The 27678-nt window shown below is 39.0% G+C and overlaps 1 protein-coding gene across 1 annotated transcript; it reads right to left on the bottom strand.

Annotated features, from left to right (window-relative positions):
• Positions 1-951: 951 nt before the first annotated feature.
• Positions 952-27678, bottom strand: dtna (dystrobrevin, alpha). The gene is given in 24 exon segments (XM_030751854.1): positions 952-2149; positions 4494-4532; positions 4660-4695; positions 4697-4778; positions 8382-8478; positions 8564-8653; positions 8740-8899; positions 11015-11111; positions 11320-11433; positions 12833-12927; positions 13847-13928; positions 14839-14934; positions 17430-17498; positions 17730-17813; positions 18194-18202; positions 19684-19808; positions 20025-20191; positions 20663-20768; positions 20874-21028; positions 21488-21573; positions 21914-22127; positions 22210-22290; positions 24958-25025; positions 27561-27678. Coding segments are annotated over 23 exon segments (2148 nt in total). The 5' UTR covers positions 27578-27678; the 3' UTR covers positions 952-2149; positions 4494-4514.

Genomic DNA, 27678 nt, shown 5'->3' with positions numbered 1-27678 from the left:
ACTGCATTATCGACTTATCTCGCATTATGTACAATTCATAGTCAGATTAAGTTAAATATACTTTCTTTTTTTGCTTTTGTACACCACTACAGTAGCTTAAAAATGAGGATGTGATTGAAGAGCAGACTTTCAGATCTCAACCCAACAGAGCATGTTTTTCAGTGATTAAATGCAAGAATTAACGCGGAGATACTCGCAAACTGTATTAAATGATCCTGATATTTAAAAATTATGTTAGTTTGTCCAGTTACTTTTGAGCCTCTGAAAACGGGGCACTGTGTATAAAAATTGCTTTCTAAACAATTCATGCAAAACATTTTTAAAACACCTTGAATTATAGCTGAAAGTCTGCACATCACAACATTTTCACTAGAGACACGAAACCTGTTAAAGCTGCACTCCCCCTCTTTTAACACCAGGGAGCAGTAATGCACTTTTGATAATAGACAAAAGTGTTCTTTGTTATGCTGATAGTTTTTGTCACCTATTTTGACTGAGTAGGCACAACATGGAGGCAGAATATACTCTTTATAATTGTGCTGCCATGAGGTGGTTATTAGCTGATTAAGAGCTTGTCATAAATACTGAGGGTGTATCTATTGAAGCCATTATCTAATGTTGCAATGATTAGCCTACACTTGTGCTTTAAAAAAAAAATACTCATATTACAATAATAAAGCCTAAAAATCAGTTAATTCATATGCGTTTGATGCCGCCTAAGCCCAAGAGCAAAAATCTCCCTCCTAATATGCACATGACTATGAGATTCAGTGCCGGATGACTGCTTTTATGTTACCTCAGATGGTGGGTCTCTGTGATGAATTATAGACAATAGGTTGAGGGCAGTCAACAGTGCATTTATGACAGATAATAAATGTGCGCTGCCAAACCAAGCCAATTGAAGTGTGCCGTTCTGGAATGGAAAAAGAGAAAGGAGTTCATAGGCAAAAATTTTGATATTGTGTCAACACTTTATTATGCATCACCACCATGCAAAATCACTGCTATGAACTTGCTCAAAAATCAAACTAGATATATTTCACACATTTATGATTTTAGATTGGCTTGCCACTTTTCCTAAACTGACTGGGTGAAGTTTTGTGCACACTCAGAAAATACATCAAGAGTGTGTTTTTGTGTGCAAGTCAAAGAAAGATCTGCGTGAAGGCTAAAAAGGAAACAATGGCAGATCATCTTTGCCTGACCATTAATTCATAAATCACTGATAGGAAACATACTTTCTTCAATGCCCTTGATGTTGTAAACCATTAAATTTGAGTGATTTGGATCCCTTTGTGTCACCTTTGTCCACTTTTTAAAAAACAAAACAAAAAAAACAACACCTCCAGACATCAGAACCAGTCATCTATATCTTATATTTAATTGACAATTTATAGACAGCATACATGTTTGCAGACCAAATCCCTCTGCATACAAACAAACCCTACTAGCATCAGTATTACCATGTCGAGTGAAGACTTCCACCATTGCTGCAGGTTTTGTTGTAAGCTACATGTTCCACTGACAGGTTGGATGAACTCCAGTGAGAGGTCATCTGATCGGCTAAGGCGGTGCGCATTATTACTACTAATGTATCAAACAAAACAAATACATCTGGGGAAAAAAAAAAAAAGCAACTCAACAGCAGCTGTAAGAAATACGCTAACATTTGTTCATAGCAACCCAGCCAGGGTAACATTTACAAAAGATTTCAGCTTTGATCATTTACATCGTCATCAGCGCCAACGTAATCTCAGGTTCGACATCAGTCGTAAAGCAGGTAACATCAATCTGATTTGAAAGAATCAAGGTGTCCACCCTGTGCTAACAGTGCAGTTGTACGTTTGCTAAACAACTGATATAAAAAAGGATAAAAATAAAGAAATAATCCCCCCAAATCGTGTTTTTTTCCTTTCTTTTTTTTATGGCACCTGTGGTATAAGAGACAGCTCAGGAATTAATCTCTTTACATCAGCTCACAGTATTACCTTAAATATGTCCTTGGTTAAAAAATATATCTTTACATAAATGTGTTCTATGGTTGGATTTAGCGCAACTTAAATTTTTCATGTCATTAGTGCTCTATACTGTTGACCCAGTGTTGTCTCGTCCAGTGTCTTCAACTTTTTTTTCTTTTCATATTGCTCACCTGTGAAGAATAAAGACCATGTTAGAAGGGTTTAACTAAGAAAAAAAAAAAAAACAGTAACAGATAAGCAATTAACAAAAACAGATGGATGACTGGGTGTTTGGGTTATTCTGGTAACATGTTTTCACTTTTAAATTCATATTTTTGTTTAAGGAACCTTCATGAACCTTGTATCCGGTTCCAAAATTTCAGTCAAGAAATCAACTTATACAAATACTGCAATAATGACCTACAAAGTTAAGACTTTCTTCACTATGTGACCTTTGTGATAAAAAGAATTCACAATAATTATTGCAGTATCTAAAGTAAGAAGTAGAAAAAACAGTGGTCCACAAAAGTTTTTTTTTTTGGGTGCTTGGGTGGCTTAGTGGTGAAGCCGGCGACCACATACATATGCCGCGTTGCGGTGTGGCGGTGCGGGTTCGAGTCCCGGCCTGTCGCCAATTTGCCCGCATGTCTTCCCCTGTATCTTTCCCCCATTTCCTGTCTCTCTCCACTGCCCATAAAAGCTGCTGTGGGCAACAAAAAAAAAAGTTTTTTTGTTTGCTAATGGGAATTTCAGGCCAGCTCTTTATCTAGTTTTTAAAAAAATTTTTTTATTGGTTTCAGATGTGAAATCCAATTTAAGCTTGCTTTATGAGATACACATCATTGACCTTTTGACACGTGAATATCAATATGTCCACATAACCAGTGGAATTTTAACCATTTACCACCAAAATTGTTTGAATGTCTTTATTCTGAAACAGACCAGATGACACCAGAGATGCCTTGAAGCATATTTCTGTCAATTTAGCACAAAATAAAACAAGGTCAGTGCACTCAAAAGGATTTGAGGCACTTGCTTTTGTACTTGTACTGCATGTCCATGTCCCTTTTGCAAGAACCAACAGTAGTCACCCATAATGCTCAAATTACATTTTCCTTGATATCTGTTTTCCATCACTTTTTATATCTTGATGAAATCTTTCCCCATGCTCATCGCTGAAGTCGCCCAGATTTGGTGGGGAAAAAAAAGTCGAGATGAGAATGTAAAAAGTGCATCTTCAGTGTAATTCTGGCGCCCATTACCTGATATGCCTTTAGCATTTTATTCACAAGCTCAGCATAATTTACTGTTCTGTGATTCCCAAGAAAATTCTGGACTATCTGCAGGAATGCTTCCCATGCTCCTGACTCAGTTGGCTTCAGTGTCCTTTTGAACTCACCATCAAACATCAGTTCACGGATTTCATGACCAACAAAAACACCTTTCTTAATTTTGGCTTCACTTTTCTCTAGACCAGACTTGTTTATCAAATGCTGAAACGCATCGCTATTTTTGTCCGGTCATCCTAGTTGTCCAATACTTGGAACATCATAACTAAAAAAACGGGACATGCTAGACAAACACGGTTTCCAGGTTTGGAGTTAGCAAGTGAAATCTTTCAAAGTACAGGTGAAAGAATCTTAGTATCCCTTTTTAACCAAGTTAAAGGACACAGCTGCACTGAAGCAAATCATGGGAGTGACTCAACCCTAAGAGTGGCAGGTATTTAATATATTTATATGCCTCAATTGAGGCATATTGGATTTATACCCCTAAGGGCATAAATGAGGTCTAAGTCCTCATTAAGACTCAGGAGAATTTATTCTTCTCATGTTTTTTAAAGTCAATATTTTGGTCCTAAATTAGGGTTACTGTTTTTGTAATTGACCTACAATGTTGTCTTACAGCACCAACGGTGATGTTAATTTAATAATGCAGTGGGTTCATCATTTGTACTGGGTGATAGTGACGGCCTTAAAGGCAAAAGAAATGATGGACTCACCATTGCCCCTAGAGGCTAAAGAAAATGATGCATGAACTTAGTGCTGCAATGCACAACCGTGCTGAGTGAAACTTGCTATTTTGGTTATAACCCTGAAGAAGGCACAAGCCAATATGCGCTGGTATATTTTTAATGTCTATAGTATAGTATAGTAAAATAAAGCCCTTTTATTACTTTTTCAAATCTATCCTGAGTGCCTGTACTTGGCAAACAGATTAAGGTCAACCTCCGTCCTTTAACCTTATCCAATTCAACAGGGACAAAATTAATGCAAAACAAAAGACAGAGAACCAGAATGCATGTAAATGTATTTAAAGTAGAATAATAAAAAAAAAGTGGAATAAAAGGCAAAAAGCTTGCATGCATGCAATGACCAACAGAAAGAATATAAACAGTTGCTGCTTGACATTTCTGCAGATGTTTATGTGAATTTTAAAATGATATGTTTTGTTGTTAAATGATGTGCACTATAAAGTTTAAAAAAAAAAAAAAATTTTTTTTAAAAGTACAGCTGGCAGTTACAAATAACTTACCAGTCACCTGGCCTTACGTGGTTACTGCTGCAGAGTCACCTGCACCACATAATTAAAACCAGCACAACAGGTCAGAGCAGGTACTGACAAGGGGCATTTTAATAATTCAGAATACACAATATGCCACCTTCTCCTTCTATTTCAGTCTTGGAAAGCTATAGCTCACCATGCATGCTTTGTCCGTTTCCTGCCTGTGCTTTTTTTAGTTCATCCAACTGGAGCTCATCCTCCAGCTGCCGCTCCAGATCCTTCTCAAAGCTCTCGTCATCTGCAGCGCTCACAGGCCTGTCATGAAAGAAAAAAAAACAAAAAAAACAGAGGGATGTGACTGAAGAGTTCTTTATAAAAATCTAAGAAATTACACACATATAAGTTCTTGGTGCATACGCAGAAGGAGCAACTACTTGACAGCATTTATAAGGAAGCTATAGTTAATTTTCATTTTCAAATTTTACCTACAAGTGATATGAAATGCAACACACTGTTAAACTTTTTATATTCGTGCCCACTCTAAAAAAAGGTTTTAGCCAAAAAAAAAAAAAAAAAAAAAAAAAAATCAGCATTTTAACAAAATTCCACATTTCTGTAACCTGTACTCAAGCAGAATAGGTCATTTGTTTATCAGATGGTCAAGAATAACAAAAGAATGCACAGATTTCCTCTGAATAAGTAAAACTGACTCATTACCTTTACCCTACATGGACCCATAGTCAGCTGTGCAGTGCAAAGGGGGTACATGCCCAGAGCCTTGGAGCCAGTGTGATCATTTGGTCTTAGGATTTTTCTTTAGTGCATAAATCATTATTATTGCCTTTTAAATATTGGAGTAACAGAATTTTGAAAACATTCAGTAATATATTATAAAAGTGTTTGAATGTTTTGTAAATTAGCGTAGGCTGCAGGTTAAATATCAACTGGCCATTAACATGAAGAAAGAATAAACAGTTTGTGGGAGAAAGGCGCACTTAGCGGGTCAGCAAAGCACAAACTGTCAGCAGCAGCTGTGCGAGTGTTACAGTTCTGCCTCCTGTGGGGGACGTAATGCTGCTAGCCGAAGTTCACAGGAGGACTGCAGCTCTGAGATGGGTGATGGTGTTGGAGCAACAGTGCCGACACTACCAGAGTAGGCTAAGAGGGATATTAGCTGCAACCTCTGACATCTCCTGTGGGAAAAAAAGGTGCTTGTTGTGGATCGCAATCAACATTAACCTACAGCTAAGACTATCTGATGCTTCCCGTCGGCACCTGCCAAGGGGAATGGCTCTTTTCGCAAAGGGCCAATTAGGATTAGGATAACACAAAGATGCCTGAAGAACATGTCACCTGATATTGAATCCAAACTGTCTGGGACTTTAACAACTTCAGCAATGACTTTTCTCCCCAAAAGGCAGAAGAAAATCTGTTTTTGGTAGGACATTTTCCCTTAAGTATTAGATTCAAATGTGTGTTTAACTCCTTCAAACTCCTTAAAAATACTTTTTGCCCAGATTTTATAAAGCATATGCTATCCATAGCATGTACAGAATGTAACCAATGAAGTCATTTCCATGCATCCATCTTCTCCCACTTATCCAATTTGGGGGTGGGGGTGCTGGAGCCTTTCCCAGCTGTCATAGGGTGAGAGGCAGAGCTTATCTTGGACAGGTCACCAATCTGTGGCAGGGCTAACACACAGAGACTGACAACCATAATCAATTTAATAAACAATCAATTTAGAATCACCTATTAATCTAACTCTATGCATGATTTTGGACTGTGGGAGGAAGCCAGAGTACTCAGTTTCTCCTCATGCAGACATGAGGAGAACATGCAAACTCCACACACAGAAAGGCCCCTGACTGGATTTGAACCTAGAACCCTCTTTCTGTGAGGCAACAGAGCTAACCACTGCACTACTGTGCTGCTCAGCAGTAATTTAACATGTCAAAATAACAAATACGTTCAAAGTAGTACACACTGTATTTGTAAGCTGCCTTTGCAACTGTGTGATCAAACTCTGCTCTTTGCATGAGTAAGTCAGCCAGCTCGTGACAGATTTGTGACCAGGGCCCGTGGTCATGATAAACCGTCCACTATGGACTGATACACATGGTTACAGCTCAGAGGCAATTTCTGAGCCAGAAGACACCTCTGTATGAGTTCTTTAAATTTCTCAGGTGCTTTAATCTGAAGTGCTTGAAGCCGTAAAAGAAAAAAGAAAACCCCAAAACTTCAGAAACAAATATAAAAAAGAAGCTTAAGAAAATTTTACAGATGTGCTAAGTGTGTTTTTCTGCTTTCTTCCTCACTGAACTTTTTTGTTAATCGTTTAATAACTTCTGACCACCTTAAATTGAACTAAAATTTCAAACTGTACATGCCTAAAAGTAATAACACATTACACCGAAAAGCTGTGTATGAACTGATTAATAGCCTAATAATGTAATATATATATATATATATATATATATATATATATATATTTTTTTTTTTTTTTTTTTTCATGATTTACCTGATTACTCTGAATGTTTATGTAAACACGATTTTGAAAACAAGACTTCTTCTTTCAGCTGCTCCCTTTACAAACTGTACATGCCTAAAAGTAATAACACATTACACCGAAAAGCTGTGTATGAACTGATTAATAGCCTAATAATGTAATAATATATATATATATATATATATATATATATATATATATATATATATATATATATATATATATATATATATATATATATTTATTTTTTTTTTTTTTCATGATTTACCTGATTACTCTGAATGTTTACATAAACATTATTTTGAAAACAAGACTTCTTCTTTCAGCTGCTCCCTTTACAAGTCACCACAGTGGATCATCTGACTCCATCTTACCCTCTCTTTCACACCAACCCTCTGCATGTCCTCCTTCACTACATCCATGAAACCTCTGAGGTCTTCCTCTTATTCCTCGTGCCTGGCAGCTCCATATTTAACATCCTTTGGCCAATATCTCCACTATCCCTCCTCTGCACATGTCCAAACCATCTCAGTCTTGTCTCTCTAACTTTGTCTCCAAACCTCTCAACCTGAGCTGTCCCTCTGATGTACTCGTTTCTAATCCTGTCCATTTTAGTCACTGCCAATGTAGATCTTAGCACCTCCAGCTCGGCCTCCTGTCTTTTTGTCAGTGCCACCATCTCCAAACCATACATCATAGCAGGTCTCACAGCCAACTTGTAAACCTTCCCTTTCACTCTTCCTGCTATACAACTGTCACAAATCACCCCTGACACTTGTCTCCACCCGGTTCACGCTGCTTGCAGTCTCCTTTTCATTTCTCTTGTGAACCTCTGCCTCTCCAGGCTCTCTTCCACCTACTCCCTACTCTCACTACAGATCACAATGTCATCTGCAAACATCATAGTCCACAGAGACTCCTGTCTGACCTCATCTGTCAGCCTGTCCATAACCGTAAAGAGGCTCAGAGCAGATCCCTGATATAATCCCACCCCAACCTTGAACCCATCTGCTGCTCCTACCTCACACCTCACCACTGTCTTGCTGCCCTCATGTATGTCCTGCACCACCCTCACACACTTCTCATGCAGTATCACAGTTCCTCCCTTGGTACCATCTCATATGCTCTCTCTAGATCCAAAAAGACCCAGTGAAGCTCCTTCTGACCTTCTCTATACTTCTCCATAAACGCTCAAAGCAAACATCACATCTGCATTGCTCTCTCTCAGCATGAAGCCAGTTGATCACGGATTGCCACCTCTCTCCTTAACAACCCTTTCCTATATCTTCATGGCATGGCTTGAAAACAAGATTTGTGATTGTATGAATTTTCATTAATAATATTAGCTGCTTTTGCTTGAGTAAAGGATCTCAACATGACTTCCATCACTCTACATATCTGAAAAGTACCTTGGTTTGTAAGCGTAGAAAGGATCTGAAGAGGTTGTGGCCAATAGTTCGCGTCCAAAATCTGAATCTACAGTACTCTCTGATTCACTTCCACCCTCTGTTAAAAAAGGAAAGAAAAAAAAAAGATAATAAAACAGCTCATGTATAATATGTCAGAGCCCCCCCCCCCCATTCATCTTTACCTGAATTGAGCTCTTTAACCAGCGATGACATTGTATTGGTGATGGAGTCAGCAGCAATGAGCAGGTCATTTCTCAGATTTCTCCTTGGACCTTTAATAAAGACAAAAAAACTGTTTTGAAGTGTGATCATGTACAGCTTCAACACGATGCAGTCCAGTGTGGTGCCACTGTGTTACCCTGAGCAAAGGCCTCCTGAACATCCCCTCCCACGCCCATGAGTGAGTCCTGAGGTGTGTGAGTTGGGGTCGTGCCGGCAGAGTCCGAGTGGATTGGTGTGGGAATTGGCCGGTTGATGGTGTGGCTGGGTGAAGAGCGTGGTGAGCCGGGACCCTGAGTCTGAAGGACATACACTTTTAGTTTTGGTACGGTGTAACGAAAGACCTTAACGAGTGTCACTGCTTAAATCACAGCAAAAAAAAAAAAAAAAATATTTATTAATAGCTTTTTAAATAGTTTAGCAAGTAAAAAAAAAAAAAAAAAAAAAAAAATAGACACATGCTCCAATCTTATGACATGTGGAATAATAAAGCTGGAGTATAAAGTGCTGTTAAAGTGAGGAATTTTTAACAACTTTTACAAACATCCTAGTTTTATTTTGGATGTTTACAAAAACCAAAAACTACCAGGGTCAAAATTATTAGCCCCCCCTAATGCTAACAGTCAGTTGTGTATCCTTGTTGCTGGATAGCAGCCTGCAGTTGTTTGTTTTAGTTTTCAACAAGCCTCCAGAGCAATCCCAGCCCATTATTCTTTGGCAAATTTCTCAAGCTCCTCCAGATCTTCTGGTATGGAGCTCAGTCTTCAGTTTACCCTACAGATTTTCAATGGGATTCAGGTCAGGGCTTTGTGCAGGCCAGTCAGTAACGTTTACTTTGGTCTTCTAGAAGTAGTTTTCATTGTCATGTTGGAAGACAAAGCGATGACCCAGACAGAGTTTCACTGCTGACTGCTTTAGGTTTTCTTTCAAAATCTTCACATATCTTTCTTTTTTCCCCCGATTCCTTCCACCTTGACAAAATTCCCAGTTTCAGATGCACTGAAGCATCCTCACAGTATAATACTCCCACCACCGTGTTGCACTGCGGGGATGGAGTTCTTTGGGTTTATTCGCCTCTCCCTTCTCTCTCCAATCATAAGCAGTGTCTCTGTGGCTGAAGAGCTCTAGTTTTGTCTCATCTGACCAAAGGACGTGCTTCCAGTGTGCATAATCTTTCTCCAGGTTGTCCTTAGCATAGTTCAGTCTGGCTTGAAGGTGTCTCTTCTGCAGAAGTGGAATTTTTCTTGGTCTGCAACCTCGCAGTCCATTCCTGTGCAGGGTTCTAGACATTGTCTTCTTTGAGACTACAATTCCCAACTTGGCTATGTTGGCAGATGCTCTGGGATCTTTAGACACATTTTCACTAGTTCTTTCAAGAGTCTTTGAAATCCTTCACTTCTTACCTCTGCCAGGCTTGTTCTGTACTGTGTGGCTCTCTTTGAATTTCCTGATAATACCTCTTGCTCCAGTTCGTGACACTTGGAAATGCTGTGATAACTTTGTATATCCAATTCCTGCTTTGTGTTTTCTTTTTAGTCTAAACTGATTTCTTTTGTTTATGGCAAGATGTTTTCCCAAGTGACAGCCTTCCCCTCCAATTAAGAGGGTTAAGCGAAATGTCAAAAAAGTAACTTAAAGGGCCAAACTGTATGTTATTTTTGACACCAATTCGCGGACCGGAAGTGGGCGGAGCTGGATGCGGCCCACGGGCCGCAAGTTTGGAGACCCCTGTTCTAAAGCAAATTAATATCCCATTTTTAAATCATCATTTTAAAATCAGATGTCCAGCAGTATGACATACCTGAACATACTATTCTAACATAGGCAATCAGGCATAGGCATGTAAGGGGGGTATTTTCTAACAATCCAAAACAGCTTGTTTGCTAATAATTTGAGCATACCGGAGCTTTAAAATTGGTTGACACAATGTGATCAACACTAGACCACAAGAAAGGATTATAACAGTAACAAAATGCCAACAAATGCCAACGTAAGACTAAAACAGACCAAGAGTTTCATTATAATCTTTAGGTAAATGTGTACTTCTTAGGTCAAAAGAGTGGTTGACTGTGTGTTTGCCCTCTAATGGTGATATTGTGCAACTGTCCATATTTAACAACACAAAGTGTAGTGTTACTTCAGCTAAAGATAATTTGTAATATGGAAAATTTCTCATTGGAGCATATTGCTCACCACCTGCTGCAAAATAATAATAATTAAAAAAAAAAAAAAAAAAAAAAAAAAGAATTTGTCCATGTTTTACTATGTAAACATTCTGCAACAGAAATCATTCAGTCCAAGAAGCAAACAGGAAAGAGTGTCTGCTCCTTCAGTGATAAGAAGAAATAAAAATCTAAACTGTTCTGTATCTGACTGCACTGTGCTCAGAGAGATGAAAGGCACATCTGTAGTACCTTGAGAAGCATCATTAGTTGCTCCAGCTGCACCATGAGTTCCCTGCGACTCTCCTGCAGAGTAGACATTCTTTGTTCAAGCTCATCTTTGCGTTGCCTAACAGAAGAAACAAGTTGTACAGCATAATGAAATTGTAATGTCATGTCAGTGGCAAAAAAAAAAAAAAAAAACCCCTGCAAAAAAACATAATGAGCATCTGCAGACTGAAACACATAATATTCATTATGCACGTTCTTTAGCAGCCTAAGCAAAGCTGTCTGTTCTAACTCATCTGCATTTGTTAAATCAAAGCAGGCGAAGCTACCTGAGAAGCCGTAGCTCAGCGAGCAGGGTGGGGTTCTGCTGGCCCCTGTCTGGTGGCGGCTGGGATGCTTCCTCATGCTGAAGGCGCAGTCGCTGGATTTCCTGCAGGATTTCTCTGTGATGAGCACAAACATTTGCAAGCACCAGATCAAACTGTGTTCCTGACAGAAAGTCGACACATCATGATCTATTCCTAAAGCTGCAACAACTGACATTTTTGGCCACTGTGGGGCAGCAGAAACAAGCTGTTTATCACCTCCGTTATTTATAGCATCCAACAATATTACTTTATGACCACCTCACTAATGTCAGCTCAACAATCACCTTCTCTCAGCTGTTTGGTTTCAACTCCAGTGGGAAATAACTGGCTCTTCTGCAGATAAATGCTACACTACGAAATCACTCTGCCTTTTTGGGACTTTAGAGATATATATGCTATAGTATGTGTTTAGTGGTTTTTCTTTACTATACAAACAACTCTTTTCTGCAACCAAAAATACCACTATGAAAGTGGTAAAAGCAGACCATGACAGACTTGTCAGAGTAGGAAGAGCAGAGGTGTTAACTCAGACCTGTTTGGGCATACAAGTAAACAGAATTCACAACAGCAGGATCCTAAAGGTGAGGAATGTAAAAGCTTGTTTCCATCACTGAAAAAAAAATAAAATAATTTAACCACCAATGAGTCATAATTTCAGGTAATTATCTCAAAATTTTGGACTTAACTCGAAATTTAAAGTTATTTTCTCAGAAGTCTGAGCTAGCTGAAATTTTGAGATAATAACCTAAAACTTTGGCTTATGGATGACCGCCCCCCCCCTTCCCATGGTTCAAACAAGCTTCCATAGAGAAGCTAAAATAAATACAATAATGAATTTCATTTTTAAGCTGATTAAGTCCAAATGTCTTTGGTGGAAACAGCCAACAGTACATCGGCTCAGGGGAAAAAGGAAAATAATTCTGAGAGTTCATAGAAAAGAGGTCATTTGATACAAGATGTAGTTAAAAATATTGATTACAGCCTCTTTAAGTTTAGTTACCTTTAACTCACCTTTGCCTCCATGTGTATATTATATATATATATATATATATATATATATATATACACACACACACACACACACCAGCTGTCATTAATGGTATAGATAAAAAAATAACAGTTGATTGCATTTTAATAAACATTATTTTTAACTGCTTTTTTATATTTCTTAATCGTCTTTGTTCATCCCATTTTACATCTTTTATTTGTAATTTGTAAAGTATAAGTAAAATTAAATAGCTTTCATTTATTTACATGAAATGTAATCAACTGTCTTACTTTTTAAAAAATTTTTTTTTTATCTATACCATTAATGACAGCTGTAGTATTTAAGTTAAAGTTTATAAATAGTAATAGTAATGTCAGTTTTCAGAAATAAATGGTATTTGAGGTCTGCTCACAGATGCCTTCATTCTAAAAGGTGAATTTCAAAAGAAAGGAGCTGAACAGTTTCTCCAAAGCAGTCACGCCTAACCTGTTTTTGCTCTCGAGCTCGGCAATGAGCTGTCTCTGCTGTTTGTTGGCATCCAGAGAGCAGGGGAGGTCTGTGGGGACCCTCTGCTGTTGAGCCTGTTGGTGAAACCAAGCGAGAGACATCACGTGAACTGGCTTTACCTCTTGGTGATGTCATCCACCTGCTTATCACATATCTCGCAGGATGGAACAAAGCAGTTAAGTCACCAGCCATCCATCAAGACCTCTGATAAGACCATGAGCAGGCACAGGGGTCTGGTTAGCAGAGATGGCAAACATATAGACATTCTTCATTTAAGTAAGCATTCAGATACTTGTGTTAAATAAAGGAAAGAACTGCTTAGAAATAACACAGTAATTCTTACTGAGAGCTCCAGTAGATTTTGTGTACAGACTGTGATCAGCTGACCTGTGCTGCTGCTCTTTGTGAATTTAACTGAATTTAATAAGATATAGGCAGATGTTACATGAGCTATCACAGCTGATTTCCAACCCCTAGACAGTATTAAGTTATTATAAAAGGTGGAATGCTTTATAATAACTTTGAATCTAAACAGTGTCATCAGCTCACATTTAAATTGCCTGTCACCCTTTTACACTGACCATGAACATCACAGCTGCTCTGCAACAATTGAACATAGTTTATTACTATAAACCTTACCACGGTACTGCAGACTAAATGTCTTAAACCTAAAGTAATGAGCCTGATTTGGAAATGTAAGGAGTAGAGAAATGTATTGTGCAAAAGTTAAAAAGTTGTCAGAAAAATATATACTGAAATAAAGTACAGATACCTGAAAATTCTACAGTTATACTTAAGTACAGTAAGACAGTATTGGTTCTTTGTTAGTTTCCACCTCTGCTGGTTAGAAATGATCACCTCCTTGGTAATAAACAGGATGAAAATGCCCTAAAGTAGCGCAGCAGCTCACATTAAATCCAGACTTCTTATTTTGCATTGGACAGCAAAGAAAGATGACATTATGTTGTGTGCAATAAATGTCTCATATCTCACCGCAGCATCAGCAGCCAGTCTAGCAGCATAGCGGGCGATGAGACTGTGCTCGTCATCTTGATGGTTACTGCTCTCCAGCAAACTGATCAAGAGGAAAACAGAGACGGGAGAAACGACATGGCACAATTACCATCTACACAGACACAACATGTGCACGAGAAATTCAAAAAGAGAAAACAAGTTTTTCTTGTCTGAGTCAGATCTGACACAAAAGCTTCACAAGGTGATCACGCGAAGCTATTCAAGTGAAACAAAAAGCATAAATTAAGATGGGTTTTGTAAAAAAAAAAAAAAAAAAAAAAGCAGAGGCAAAGTGATCAGTTGCTTTGAATTTGAAAGCTAATCTGATCACCATACAGTAAAAAATGAAACAAACAAACAAACATACAGTCCTGTGTTTGCACACGCACACACACACACACACAGAGGACAAGATGAGGATTAAGAGCTGCTGGTATAACACAGCATGATATTTGGAAGTCATCCACCATTAAAACACACATAAGCATTGTATCATAGGCCACACAACAACAACAATAATAATAATGATGATAGGAAATGTGTTATATTGCCAGCAGTAAAATAAACTAGCAAGTGTCACAATATTTACCAATTAACTAACTAATCTGCCCCAAGTATTGGAAGTTACATAAAATTAATAAGCTGCTACTTTTTACTTTATAAGTTTCACACAGAGACAACACATGTACATTGCATGGCGGAGACAAGCGTTAAACTTAGCATTATGGAGTCACAGTGTTTGTAGAAATAAACCCTAATACCAACTTTGGATACATATCAGTCAGAAACACTTATTGCCACCAAATGCCAACAAAACTGTGACAGTGTCAAACCCATCTCTAAAACTGTCTGACAGCATCGTTAGAACTGTTACACATTCAGAATTAGACTAGGTTAGGGGAAAGGTGGCAGTTCAGCAGAGCACACAGTTTCCACTAGTGTTTGGCAAACACAGCAGCACACCCACTAACCATGTTTTAGGGTTGTTTTGGAGTAGATTCACATAGAGGCCAATGAGTACATGTTCGTCAGCAAGTCTATCAGCAACATCGAGGTTGTAGTTCAACCTGGAACAGTGCAGGGTTTCACAAAACATAAGACATTACGTTACACAGGTGACGAAGGGTGGGGGTGGGGGCATGGGGTTGAGTGGGGATGGGAAAGAGTGAGGGAGAAAGGGAGAGGACACAACAAAAGAAAAGAGGAGAATAGCTGAAAAGCAGCCATTCATGGGTGACTAGAGCGAAACAAGGCCATATTATGTTTGGGAGAGGCACTGCTGATGGAGGCTAAGAGCAGACCGAGGGCATGCCAAGTAAAAAAAAAAAAAGACACTATAAGATACATATTGTGCAGGCACTGATCTATTAGTAAAACTACTGAAAGTCTGTTTAGTAGTTAAACATTCAAGATAAGTCAGGCATGCATGCATGGCCCTTTTTGAGTTCTTTATGAAAGCTATCCACCAGGATTACAAACACCTCTAACGTAGCAACCACACAGATCAAGGAACACACAAAAGAGCCAAATTGAAAATTGTGTAGAAAAAAAACGAGTGAAATGAATTTAATCCATATTTTTAAAAAAATATTTTCCATACCAGTTTCTTTTATGGGAAGTTACATGTACATGTAAGCTAGAATGTCAGAATAAAGCACAGATTTCAAGTCAAACTACTGCCGTTAGTGCACGACAGCCATTACTTAATGTGTAGATGAATTAGTGAAACTGTATTTTTTTTTGATAATTTTTCTCCGTTAGCACATAGACACTTCAGTAGTTCATCTTATTCTCAAAAGTTTGACTTTGTTTTCCATTTTCTGCCGCTTTTCTGGGTCTGGGTCAGGGGGGCACCAGTCTAAGCAGAAATACCCAGACCTCCTTCTAACTCAACCCCCTCCTCTTCTGGGGGGGGTACTGAGGTGATCTCAAGCCAGCATAGAGATGTAAACTATCAAATGTGCCCTGGGCCCCTCACAGGAAGGGTACGCCTCACTTGGGAGACACCCAGAAGACATCCTATTTATACCGTATGACTGAACCACCTCCACTGGCTCCTTTCAATCAGATCTACTCTGAGTCTCTCCTGAATGAATGAATGAGCCCCTCAACCCATCAGTAAGAGAGAGCCCAAACACTGCGGATGTTCACTGGCCAGTACTACATACTGACCTGACCTAGGGCCTACTATTACTATTACTACTACTGTATGCGCTGGCAATAAGCCATTAATCTTTAGGAGAGCTAACACGATCGAAAATAAACACCAGTATTTATTGGGCAGTTTGTAATTAAGGAATTAGATATGTATCAAGAGAACGACAGCCATGAGATGCAACACCGCTCCCAGTGAAGTTGTTGGTATATGCATGGATGTATTAAGAATGCATTAGCACCACCTTTCTGCTTTGGGTGGCAATTTTTCCCAGTGGAGATGTGTGGTATTTCAACAAAGAACCTTTCTGGAGATAATTTTTCTGAATTTCAGAAGCAAGACCACTCACTCCCCTTCCAGTAATTTGACTATACACACCTTCCCGCACTACAGGTGGTTTGTTCTCATTTCCATGCCCCATACTCCCTCCCCCATTCTCATTTCTCAAGCCCTCATCAGTACATGGATATCTGCCCAGCCTGGCCTGAGAGCAGCCACCAGTCCTCACAGAGGTCTTCCACAAGCTGCAGCCTCAGATCCATGCTTATTCCATCTGCCATTCTCTTACATTGTCAAGTCTAATTGAGGACGTGGTCCCTGCAAATGAATTGGTTATTATGAACTTTTACTATGTATTCCATTCTTCTGAAAATCTTAAACTTTAAAGTCATAACTTTATTAACATATTCCGGTCCAAACCTCCATGTGGCATACCATCTGACAGCCCTGTAATATATGAGATTATCAGCCTGTGCAAACAGCAACGTCAATGTCAAATGGTCTGCCATGCACATCAAGAATAACCTGAGGGATGCTAATCACTCATCACATCATCTATACGTTTTTCCCATAAGCCTCGGTTATGAAAGGGGGATAATGTGCCCAAGAGGAATGCTTTCTTCTCTCAAGTGCAGGTGCAGAAGTGCACAAATTCCTTTCACTAGCAAATTCAACTGAAGCTTTATCTTCAAAAACAACATTATTAGCAACTGAAAAAGCACCTTAATCCCACTTCGTCTAAACGCCTATACCTATTCACATACACCGTAAACAATGAACCTGGGAATTTATAGCATTCAACTGCTGAAACTCCAACATCTGAGCTGACTGATGGTAGCATTCAAGGAAAATAGAAATCAGTGTTTCCAATATCTGCGTGAAAGAAGAGATTATAATAGGCACTCTAAACAAAGGCCCAATGATCTTCATGACGCATGCTTCATCTAGCGTCTTTGAAACAGCCCCTAGAGAATAACAGTGCACATCCTTCTATAAGAAAATCGGCTTGCTAATAGTTTCCTCAGGATGATAAGCACTCTAGTTAATGCGTATGATTATTATCTATATTAGTTTGCACATGCATCCACGCTAGAAAGGCATTCTCATATGCACACCTATGTCACTTACCCTCTCCCTTTTAGCAGATGTGGAGCAGCCCCAGTCAGGGGCTTTCTCTGCCCAACAACATTATTCTTGCTGTAAGGCAAGCCATTTACATTCAGCTCGAGAAAACACATTAAATGGCGATGCACAAATCTTCACACATGCACCCACACCAACACACAGACTTCAAGAAAACAAAAGGAAGGAAAAAAAGACAGTGTGGGTCACGGAGTCCACGGGACACACGGTCTTTAGGGAGCACGGCAGACTGAAAAGATCTGTTGTGAAATCCAGGGCATCCATTGTTAGTGCTGCTGTACTCACTTTTTGGTGGAGTAAGGGTTCCCTGATGTAGGCATGGAGTGGGAGAGTGAGTAGTCATTGGTGATATTCACTGGTCTTGGTGGCCTGGAGAGGAAACACATGTTAATTTTTTTATTTGATCTGACAGAGGAGCTAAAGAGACAGCAAATGCACATTAGTTTTTCATTCTTTCAGTCTTGAGTATTTCCCGCAACTGTACGCAATCTCTGAATTTCCACTTGAGTGGTTTATGAATACGACAACAAAGTATATTACAATTAAGTTACATATCATGTAGGAAAGAAAACATGCAAGAATGAATGAATGAATGAATCTGCGAATTAAAGACAAAACAGGTGTTCAGGAGGACATCACAAATAGTCGATGTGAGTATATGAGTATGACTGTACACAACTAGCACAACACAAAGGATTCAAGCTACAGTAACAATAATGTATAATTCATATTAATCAAAGCAAACTCACCACGTATCTCTATTGAGGAATGTAAAGAACAAAGAAAGGAATAAATAATTTATTACATTACAGCAGTACAGGAGAAGACCATAATACATGTGAATATTCAAGGCATCAAATAAATAAAATTTATATATATTTATATATATATATATATATATATATATATATATATATATATATATATATATATATATATATATATATATATATATATATATATATATATATATATATATATATATATATATATATATATATATATATATAACTGTGCACTAATAGGAGAAAGTGGCCACACAACAAATCTAGGGAGTTTATAGTATAAATCTGTACAGTAAGCAGGCATTGCACTACCCACAAACTCGAAATAATGCTGTCAATATAAAGCAATTACACTGTATATAAAAGGTGGACGCATCCACCCACTGCTTTGTAGATTAGATTATAGGTTTAAAGCCTGAAGATACCATATTAGTCTTCTGAAATTCGATCCATACACAGAAACCTGATTTCTTTTATACATGCATGAAAATGTGTATACTTCCTGTCATCACTACAGATTGAAAAACTAAATAAATCCAATACCATCTTGCTGGCATTTGTTTGTTTTTTCTTTAATTAGGAAAAACATAATCTTTCATTTAATAATGAGTAAAATCAAAAATCAAATTATATATTAATCCTAGAACCCATCACACATTGCTTAAACACGTTACAGCAGTCGCAGTGTATATGTCAAAGACTTTTACTGTGAAAGGAAGGGATAGGAAGCATTTCCACATTGGCTTCATTTTCCAGAACTGTCAGTCTTTTATCTGTAGTTTATTTTTAATACACAGTCTATGGTATCGGCAGGAACACAGACAAGTTCATTTCTGAATTGTAACATTTGTTAATACTGAAACTTTGGGATCTTGTCTTTTACCTTTCAAATTAATACTAAACTCTTGTATCTATCTGACTTTCTGTAAATAAGTTGGCTGCATTATTCTGAAAGATTTTGGTCATTTGCAGGTTATAAAACTGGGACATTTAACATAATAATTAACTTTAATTGCAGGAATCATCTTAAACTAAATGGAATAAACACAGTTTGCAGTTTAGCTCTCAGCACCAGAAGTGGCTTTATGTCTGTAATATGGCCTTTAATAGGCAGCATCAAAGTACTTAAAAGTCTATGCTTTCATGCCTGGTATTTGTTTCATTATTTATAAGACAGCACTAAACATCAAGGAAAAGGCAGCAGCAGTGTTGCAGATTGCAAACATTCCCAAGGCTATAATTAAGCCTGATTGATCAGTTGACCTAAGAGATTGACTGGAATCACTTCAGTCCTAAGGAGTGGCTACAGGATCATTACCAGCTGAGGGATAAATTTGAAACATTTCAAGGTTTAAAACTGGCCCTGAATGTTCTGACTGCACAAATCCTCTGTTTCAGTGTTATAAGAAAAAGAAAAGAGAAAAAAAAAAAAAAAAGAGAGCAGATGAACTTACACAATATGAGCTAGGTTGAGAGTTTTATCTGGCATTTCAGGAAACAAGGGGTGAAGAGGCTCTCTGCTGGATGCACAGCTCAATGACTTACTGAGGGCATGGGATAACTTCTTAGCAGGGGATTTCTGGGTGATGCACAGAAGCAAGGTGACAGTTGTGAGGATGCTTATTTCTTTTCAAAACACACTACATCACTACAGTAACACTGTCACCTGCATTGAATCTTCAGATTCCTCATGTTGTAGTGAAGCAGAACAAAAATAGCCACAATGACTGGTCCAATGCAGACACACCTCCCTTAGCCCACCCCTCACCTCCTCCCCTTTGCCTCCCTTCCTTACCCATGACGTATATTCCTTCATTTGGTGCTGGTTGCTATGGGAACCGCTGGCATGCCCCCTCCAGAAGCAGTCCTGACAGAGCTGGTAATTATGACATTGCTGGCAGCGGTAGCGGAAGCCCATCATACTCTCAGTATGGCAGTAGGAGCACTCGACCGGGTGAAAGACTGCAGGGAGGAGAGGAGGGGCCAGACACACACGCATGAAGGCATATGCACACACAGACGCACACACACACACACACACACACATACACAGACCAACAGATGTGACTGTAAACCCAGATATTTTGCACATTGCAGAGAGCTGCTGATTAATTTTCATTAATTTAAGGACAGATGTGCTGGGATAGCTAGTCTGCCCTCCCCCAAATTTTTGACCAAATAAACCTGAAGCAGCACAGCATTGAGCTATATATGTGGACACATATTAGTGTTTCTTTTGCTTGTGATGATAAGTGCATCACAGATATGCACACTCATACACAGGGTGTAAGGTCCCAGTGGGTCATCTTTACTGGAGGTGTGTCTGCTTAACTGATTGCATGCACTGTGACTAAAGATCATGATGCAAAGCTGAACTTTACATCCTCCCATCCCCGCTAGCTCTCCTGTTAAATATTCTTCGGCGCGCCTTACCATTCTCTACGTTGGCGAGGCGATGCATGAGCGGTAACCACACCAGACACTGAGGGGGCGGGTCTGACATCAACGTATCGAGGAATGTGTTGAGGGAGACCTTTTTCTATTGACGTGCGGTGCAGAGAAGAGTGAGATTCACCCACACGGTCAATGCTAAAGCAATCACACGTTTACTGACATCAAAATGCTGCGGGTGTCGAACCCTTACCTGCTGCGCAAAGCACGTTCTCGCAGCTTGCTCAGTGTAACCAAACGAGGGTCCCTCGAAAACCGCCATGGGTAATTTAAGAACCTCCCTCAGAAACTGGTCAAACTGTGAGTGCACCATTATTCCAGCAGAATCTGATATCAGTGAAAAAATATCTGGAAACAACACAGACAGACATTACACAAATTAATCAAACTAATTGTTGGTTGCCACCACAGTCGGCTAATTATAACATTACACAATACAATTATCCCACTTATTTGTGAAAACAAATCAAAGTACAGCAGTTATACAGAGTCATTCTAACCGTACACCAACCCTCCTCCCCCTTTTACAAACTGCTGCCCCCACAGATTTGTACATTGTGTAATAAACCCTATCCTTCACATACAGTAATGAATAATGACTGCTCCCGGCCATGAAGAGCCAGGGCGCAGTGCTGCTGCTACTTGCTTTAAAACCAGAGCAGACAGAGACACAGAAAACACAGGTCGTAATAACTTTACATTATTTAGAATAGAAAGAATGTGCTGATTTATTACTGGTAATATAGGCAATTAGAATTTCATTTTTTCACAATTAAAAGTTAGATAAAGATTTGTTGTGTTTCTTACATCTTAATTTATCCAGAATTTTCCCACCACAGATGGTTGCGAGGGCCATTTTCACAACAAAGATAGATGTCTTGCCATGGCCCTCCCTAAAAAAAAAAAAAGAAAAGAAGAAAGGAAAGCAAAGAAAGCATTAAGCTCATGGATTCTTTGAAATGGAGCTGTGAAGATGTAGGCTGTGTAGTGTTCCTGATAGAATCACATGAATTCAGCTGTGTTTGTAAAAAAAGCACGCATGAGTCAGCCTACAAACGTATTCACTCTACGTCCGCATGTTGTGACATTAGAAGGGTAAAGAGTCTGGATTTTCCCTCCGCTTTGGCGGACACGTTTCACGGTCACATTTCACACTGTATTAGCTCACGTCAAAACCTCAGAGGTGAAAGTACAGAACCAGCAGCCGACACGCCGCGTGACGTGGTTACTCACGGGTCATAGGCTGCCAGCAGGAAGTTGAGCAGCAGGCTGATGGACTGCTCCACGTTGATCTGGTGCGTGGTGGGCATGCGCTTGTTCAGCTGGTAAAAGATAGTGGACAGCACCACTTCTAGACGAGCCACAGAGAGCTCAGCGTTGAGGTCCATGGCGTTGAGGCCGTTCTCGCGGAAAGCCTCAATGACGTTCCAAATGTCGACCAAATGTACTGAAAACAGGAAAGCTCCACGTAAGCATTTTTTTTTGGCTCAGTCATGAACAAAGTTCAAAGTGCACTTTGTCGTACTCACAGTTGCATTTCTTTTGCACAAATCTGAGTTTGCAGGCTGTTCTGTACGTTGACAGTCGTATAGAATCCAAATCCTGAGCTCCTGTAGAAAATTTATTCTTTAAACCATCAAATAACCAAATATGTGCCATTGTGATACTAGTGATAGTGAAAATATTTTCTGCTATGAATTTGTATACTTCTTTTAAAAAGCTATGAAAATTTATAAACAGGAAATGATCCATTGGTGTGGCAAAGATAATGGAAAGTTGTGTGGGGTCATGTGTGTTTTTTTATTTATTTATTTATTTTTTTAACATTACAGGCTTACACTTTATTGTAATTTTCCAATTCTTATCACTGCATTTTCAAATTCTGCAGTGAACCGTGGCTAACAGTCTTAAAGTAGCAAAATTTACTGATGCAGAAGCCTCGAGGCAGATATATAATGCCTAAAGTGACTATGAAAACAGCTCAAATTATGCAGATGAGTTGGTGTAACTCCTTTTTGCATAAAAATGATTGAAAACCATAATTATTCACTTTGAACATTTTAGAATATCTTTCATAAGTAAAGGAAAGCATACACATAGGATAGACACAATAGAGCCATTATCCAGTGTAAATTATAATTGGGTAAATTGATGACCTTGCTCAGTCATGTTATTTGTTAAAATAGCTTGGTAGCTTGGATATTACATATTTAAATGTGCTACTAATAAAACAATATATGAATAAAAAGAAAGTGCACCCTTTGTGAAGCAGGACATTATAAAAAGTGATCTAGTCCTCACGAGATCTTAAAACGAGGTAAATACACCACTTTTAGCAGCAATAATTTGAAGTAATCATTTTCTGTATGAATTTATTAGACTCTCACATTTCTGTGAAGGAATTTTGGCCCACTCTTCCTTACAACATTGCTTCAGTTCCTTGAGGTTTGTTGTCATTTTGTTCTTGAGGTCTGGACTTTGACTGGGCCATTGCAACACCTCTTTTCTTTTTCAGCCAATCTGTTATAAATTTGCTGCTGTGCTGGGATCATCGTTCTGTCACCTGATCTAATTCAGGCCAAGCTTTAGCTGTAGGACAGATGGCCTCACACTTGGATCTAGAATACTTTGGTGTACAGAGGAGTTCTGCAAGGTGTCCAGGTCCTGAGGCTGCAAAGGAAGCCAAATCATCACAGCGCCACCACCCATGCCGACAGTTGGTATGAGGCATTTGTTCTGATATGCTGCGTTTGGTTTTCTCCAAATGTAGGTGCTGTGCGTTATGGCCGAACATCTCCACTTTGGTCTTATCTGTCCAAAGGACATTACTCCTGAAGTCTCGTGGTTTGTTCAGATGCAACTTTTCAAATCTAAGCCATGCTGCCATGTTCCTTATAGAGAGAAGAGCATTTCTGGCAACTCTTCCAAGCAAGCCATACTTGTTAACTGAGGCCTGTTATGGAACCCTGCAAGGGACATGGGAGTAAAGAAAAACATGGGAGAAAAAAAAAAAAAAAAGATGCACTTTTGTGAGATATCACAAAACTTTTGCAAGATCCCGAGTTACTTTTGCGAGATCGCGCAAAAGTTTTGCTTTTTTTTTTCCTCCCATGGTTTTTTTTTTTTTTTCCCTCCCATGTCCCTTTCTGCAGCCTGTAGAGTCTGAGATGTAGCTCCTGGGTTTTTTTGCAGTTTCTGTGAGCATTGCACAGTCTGACCTTGGGGTGAATTTGCTGGGACGTCCACTCCTGGAAAGCTCGGCAACTGTCTCGAATGTTTTCCACTTGTGAATAATCTTTCAAACTGTAGAATGATGAATTGCAAATTATTTGGATTTGACTGTATAACCCTCCCCACATTGACAGGCAGCCACAGTTTTTTTTTTTAAGATCATTGCTGGTGTCTCTCCTTCTTGGCATTGTGTTAACACACACCTGAATGCTCCAGACCAGCAAACTGCCAAAATGTCTGATTTATAGAGGTGCTCACAGTTGCTGCTCATAAATTAATCAAGTGCATTTGATTATCAGCACCTGGTTGCTAATTAATTCTACTACCCTCTTAATTCTTATGGAAGCAGTAAGGGTACTTTTATATCTATACACAAGACACTGCAGTATGTATTCATCTTACCCAGTTTTGCCACTTTTTTAAAGATGACAATACATACTCAGAATCTGTTTCATACATGCTAGTAACTTAGGAAATAAAAGAAAAACCGGGAAAAAGGGATACAGGAAAATGGGCATTGTGAAGTAATGTCCTGGCAACGTGTTGTGTCTCAGAGAGAAAGTTCTGGGTTTAAATGGCAGCTTTAAAGTGTTTTGATCTGTTAGTATGGATAGTTTTCACTTTAAGGACATGGCCAGGATATATACCCCACAATTCATACAATGTTGGCAAGGCAACTTTAAAATAATAAATGGGTATACTTAAAGGATGGATAGATGTACTCAAAAACAAAAATAAACAGTGTTATCGTGAAAATTATATATAAATAAATAAATAAAACATGTTATATTTATAAGCTGTATTTCGATAAATTTGAATTGGTGCTTTCAGACTGTGTGAACAGACAGGGAGGCATGAAGTCCTACTGCATGGCTTTGTGTGTCGATCTTTAAAAATCGATATGGTTGACACCAGTTGAGACACTTGATCTTTATGACATTTGCTGTACAAGAAACTTACAGAGAAGAAAAAAAATGCCAGTTTTACAGCCATTGAGCTAAACAGTCCAGCATAGATCACAGTGAGCTGCAGCCCTGAGCACTTACTCATCTCGACCAACAGTTGCCTTCTATCTGCCATGGTGTCACCGTTCTGCCCGCAGTCTTCAATAATTCTGATCAAGAGGAGAGAAAGTAACATCAGAGCCCAAGTGCCTCAGCATTAGCAGTCACAGCTTCAACTACAGTGCTATTTAGTTACTGAGTGTGCTCTTCCTTAAGCTTAACATTAACTTTAGAGACATTTCGTAATGACACTGTGTCCATTTGGAGTGATGTAATTCAGTATAAGTAAATAAAATGCTACTAGCAATTATTAGATTCCATTCTTGCTCAGCATATATGATGCAAAATTATAATGGGAGTAGATTAAACTCTGGAAAGTCATAGGGACTTTTTAAGCAATGACTCCTGAACTCGATACAAAAGCAACTTCTCAGTTCTGGTTATCTAGATTTGAATCAGCTGTAGGTAGGTAGATAATTCAGCTAAAAATTGGTTAAAAGCACAGCCTCTCAGCTGGTCATTCCATCTTGAATAAACAGACGTTATGGGTGGTTTTTGGGTCAAAATGGGTACAAAAGTCTGCTTTAGGTTGCTGGAAGCAGAGATGTAATACAACCAACGTGCAGCTGTGACACAAGAGTTTTGGTGCCACTTTTGGATTGAACTTCTCTTGTGACTCATATTTTTACTTTTGCCTTTGCTTGCTGTTTACTTTTATTTTCATGCATGGTCTGGTCCACTTTAGGGTCCAGAAGTATATGTTTTGGGTTAGGCAGCAACACAAATTGTTTAGCAATCAAAAGAGATCACGGACCTTTCTTAATGTTAAGAACATATTATAATGCTTCAGTTTGCTAGCTTACTGCAACATTTACCACAGAAGATTTCTCATGTACTTCTTCACACAACTGCTATATGCCTATTATGTCCCCGTACTCCCCATTTATCATAGATTACAACAGACAACAACAGCATTGAGCTGGCTACTAGGTATGGCAAGGGGGTTACTGGGCATACGTGCATGACAATTGAGAAGAGCTAATCAACAGGCTGATAGCATCCAAACTGTGTATAGGGCTCCACCAAATATCAATATTATGAATGTTTAGTTAGTTTTAACCCACGAAATTAATGTGGATAGCTGTGGATATGGATGTGGATGACTCCAGATATGCTAACAACAACAGCCTGACATAGTGGTTATTGCATTTGTCACAGTTTTCCAACCCCAACTAGGGTTTAATTACCTGGGACTCTCCACCTTTTGGGTGGTGAAAGGCCCCTACTCTTTAATTTCCTTATGTAAAGAGAAATTATTGTGTGTTTAACAGATAAAGATAATGCCATGTAAAACTATCTGAAGTTGCTGCAGTGTAAATTTTTTTTAAAAAAAGGGGAGGGGGGGGGGTGTCAAAGGGGGCCAGAAGGGGCCCATAGCTCATTGTGCCCCATCATCTCATTGCAGGACAATCCGGCCCTGATAACATCATACTAAACTCACTATTTTCCAGTATTTTTTTTTAAAGCTGCAACTTGACTGTACCACAGTACAGTGGCTATCAAAATAGATTTAAGTTGGGCAAGGAGTACAGTTTGAAAGGGGCAGAGCTGCAGAGAGAGAATGCTCACACCATGCCTCGCTGCACACTGTCCGAGGCAATCTAATACACCTAGTCATGTGGTTTGTTGCTATGGCAGCAAAGATCCCAGCCGCTTCATTTGTTAAAACACACACTCATGCACACATACGTACACACACTCCCGCACACAACACCTCCCACTGCAGACAAGCAAAGTTTGCAGAGAAAAGTTTTTCACCAGTAAATATCTTTTATGAGATAACGGTCGGCGGGCTGATAGTTGAGCGCACAGTGACACTTCCTGGGCGAGTGGCTTGAAAATGCCTTTTCTGTGAGACAGTCATTCAGGCATGCTTTTTCAAATTACTCTGACAGTAATTGGTAGGCCCAAATATTATGCTGCAGAGCCACATGGTGCAGAAATTAGAATTCACCTGGTGTTAAAAAGCAAACAGCAGCACTTGTTTTGTTTTGGTCTTTTCCCCTCCTGCTTACCTTCCTGTGATTCTTGCCAGTGCATGCAGGCAGTTATGGAGCACTAGGAATGTTTGAAATCCACTTCAAGAGGGAAGGGATTAAACTAACAAGTTAACTTGGAATTACAGGATAAAGTGCAATATTTCAGTAAATTACTTCACAATAGAGCACAGATCAAAACATTTCAACGCTGCCCTCTAATATCACAAATTATAAATCTCATCCATTAAAAGGGAATGATGACTATAAGCACTGCTGTTTTAGATGCAATGCAATGTCGGGCCACCACCAGCAGCCACAACTCCAATGTCATCCTGAAAGAAATGGATATTCAGTCCCATTTAATCACTTACAGACTAAGCAAATATGAAAGTGCACAAATATACAGCATTTTATAGATTTAAACTGATACCTTTTGCCATATCACAAGCAAACACATCCAGAGTGCCAGCTATGTGACCTTCCGTGGTCCGTTTTCATTCTTGGAAATAACAGAGATTGATACAATCTATTGCCAGAGCTGATATTAAACCAGCACGGCCAATACAAACTGCACGCCGGTGAAGGGAACAACATGATCAACCTTACCTTTCATAAAGCACCATGGTTGTATTCCTTTCCCCTTTCCTGAGCAGAGTTATTACAAGTCGACCTTCCTTCTAAAACAACTGTCCATAACACAAACCCCTTTCAAACCACACCAGCC

Source organism: Archocentrus centrarchus, chromosome 17 (assembly GCF_007364275.1).
Source record: "Archocentrus centrarchus isolate MPI-CPG fArcCen1 chromosome 17, fArcCen1, whole genome shotgun sequence".
Lineage (NCBI taxonomy): Eukaryota > Metazoa > Chordata > Actinopteri > Cichliformes > Cichlidae > Archocentrus > Archocentrus centrarchus.
Note: the sequence above shows the minus strand (reverse complement) of the source record. Positions and strands in the feature narration are given on the sequence as shown.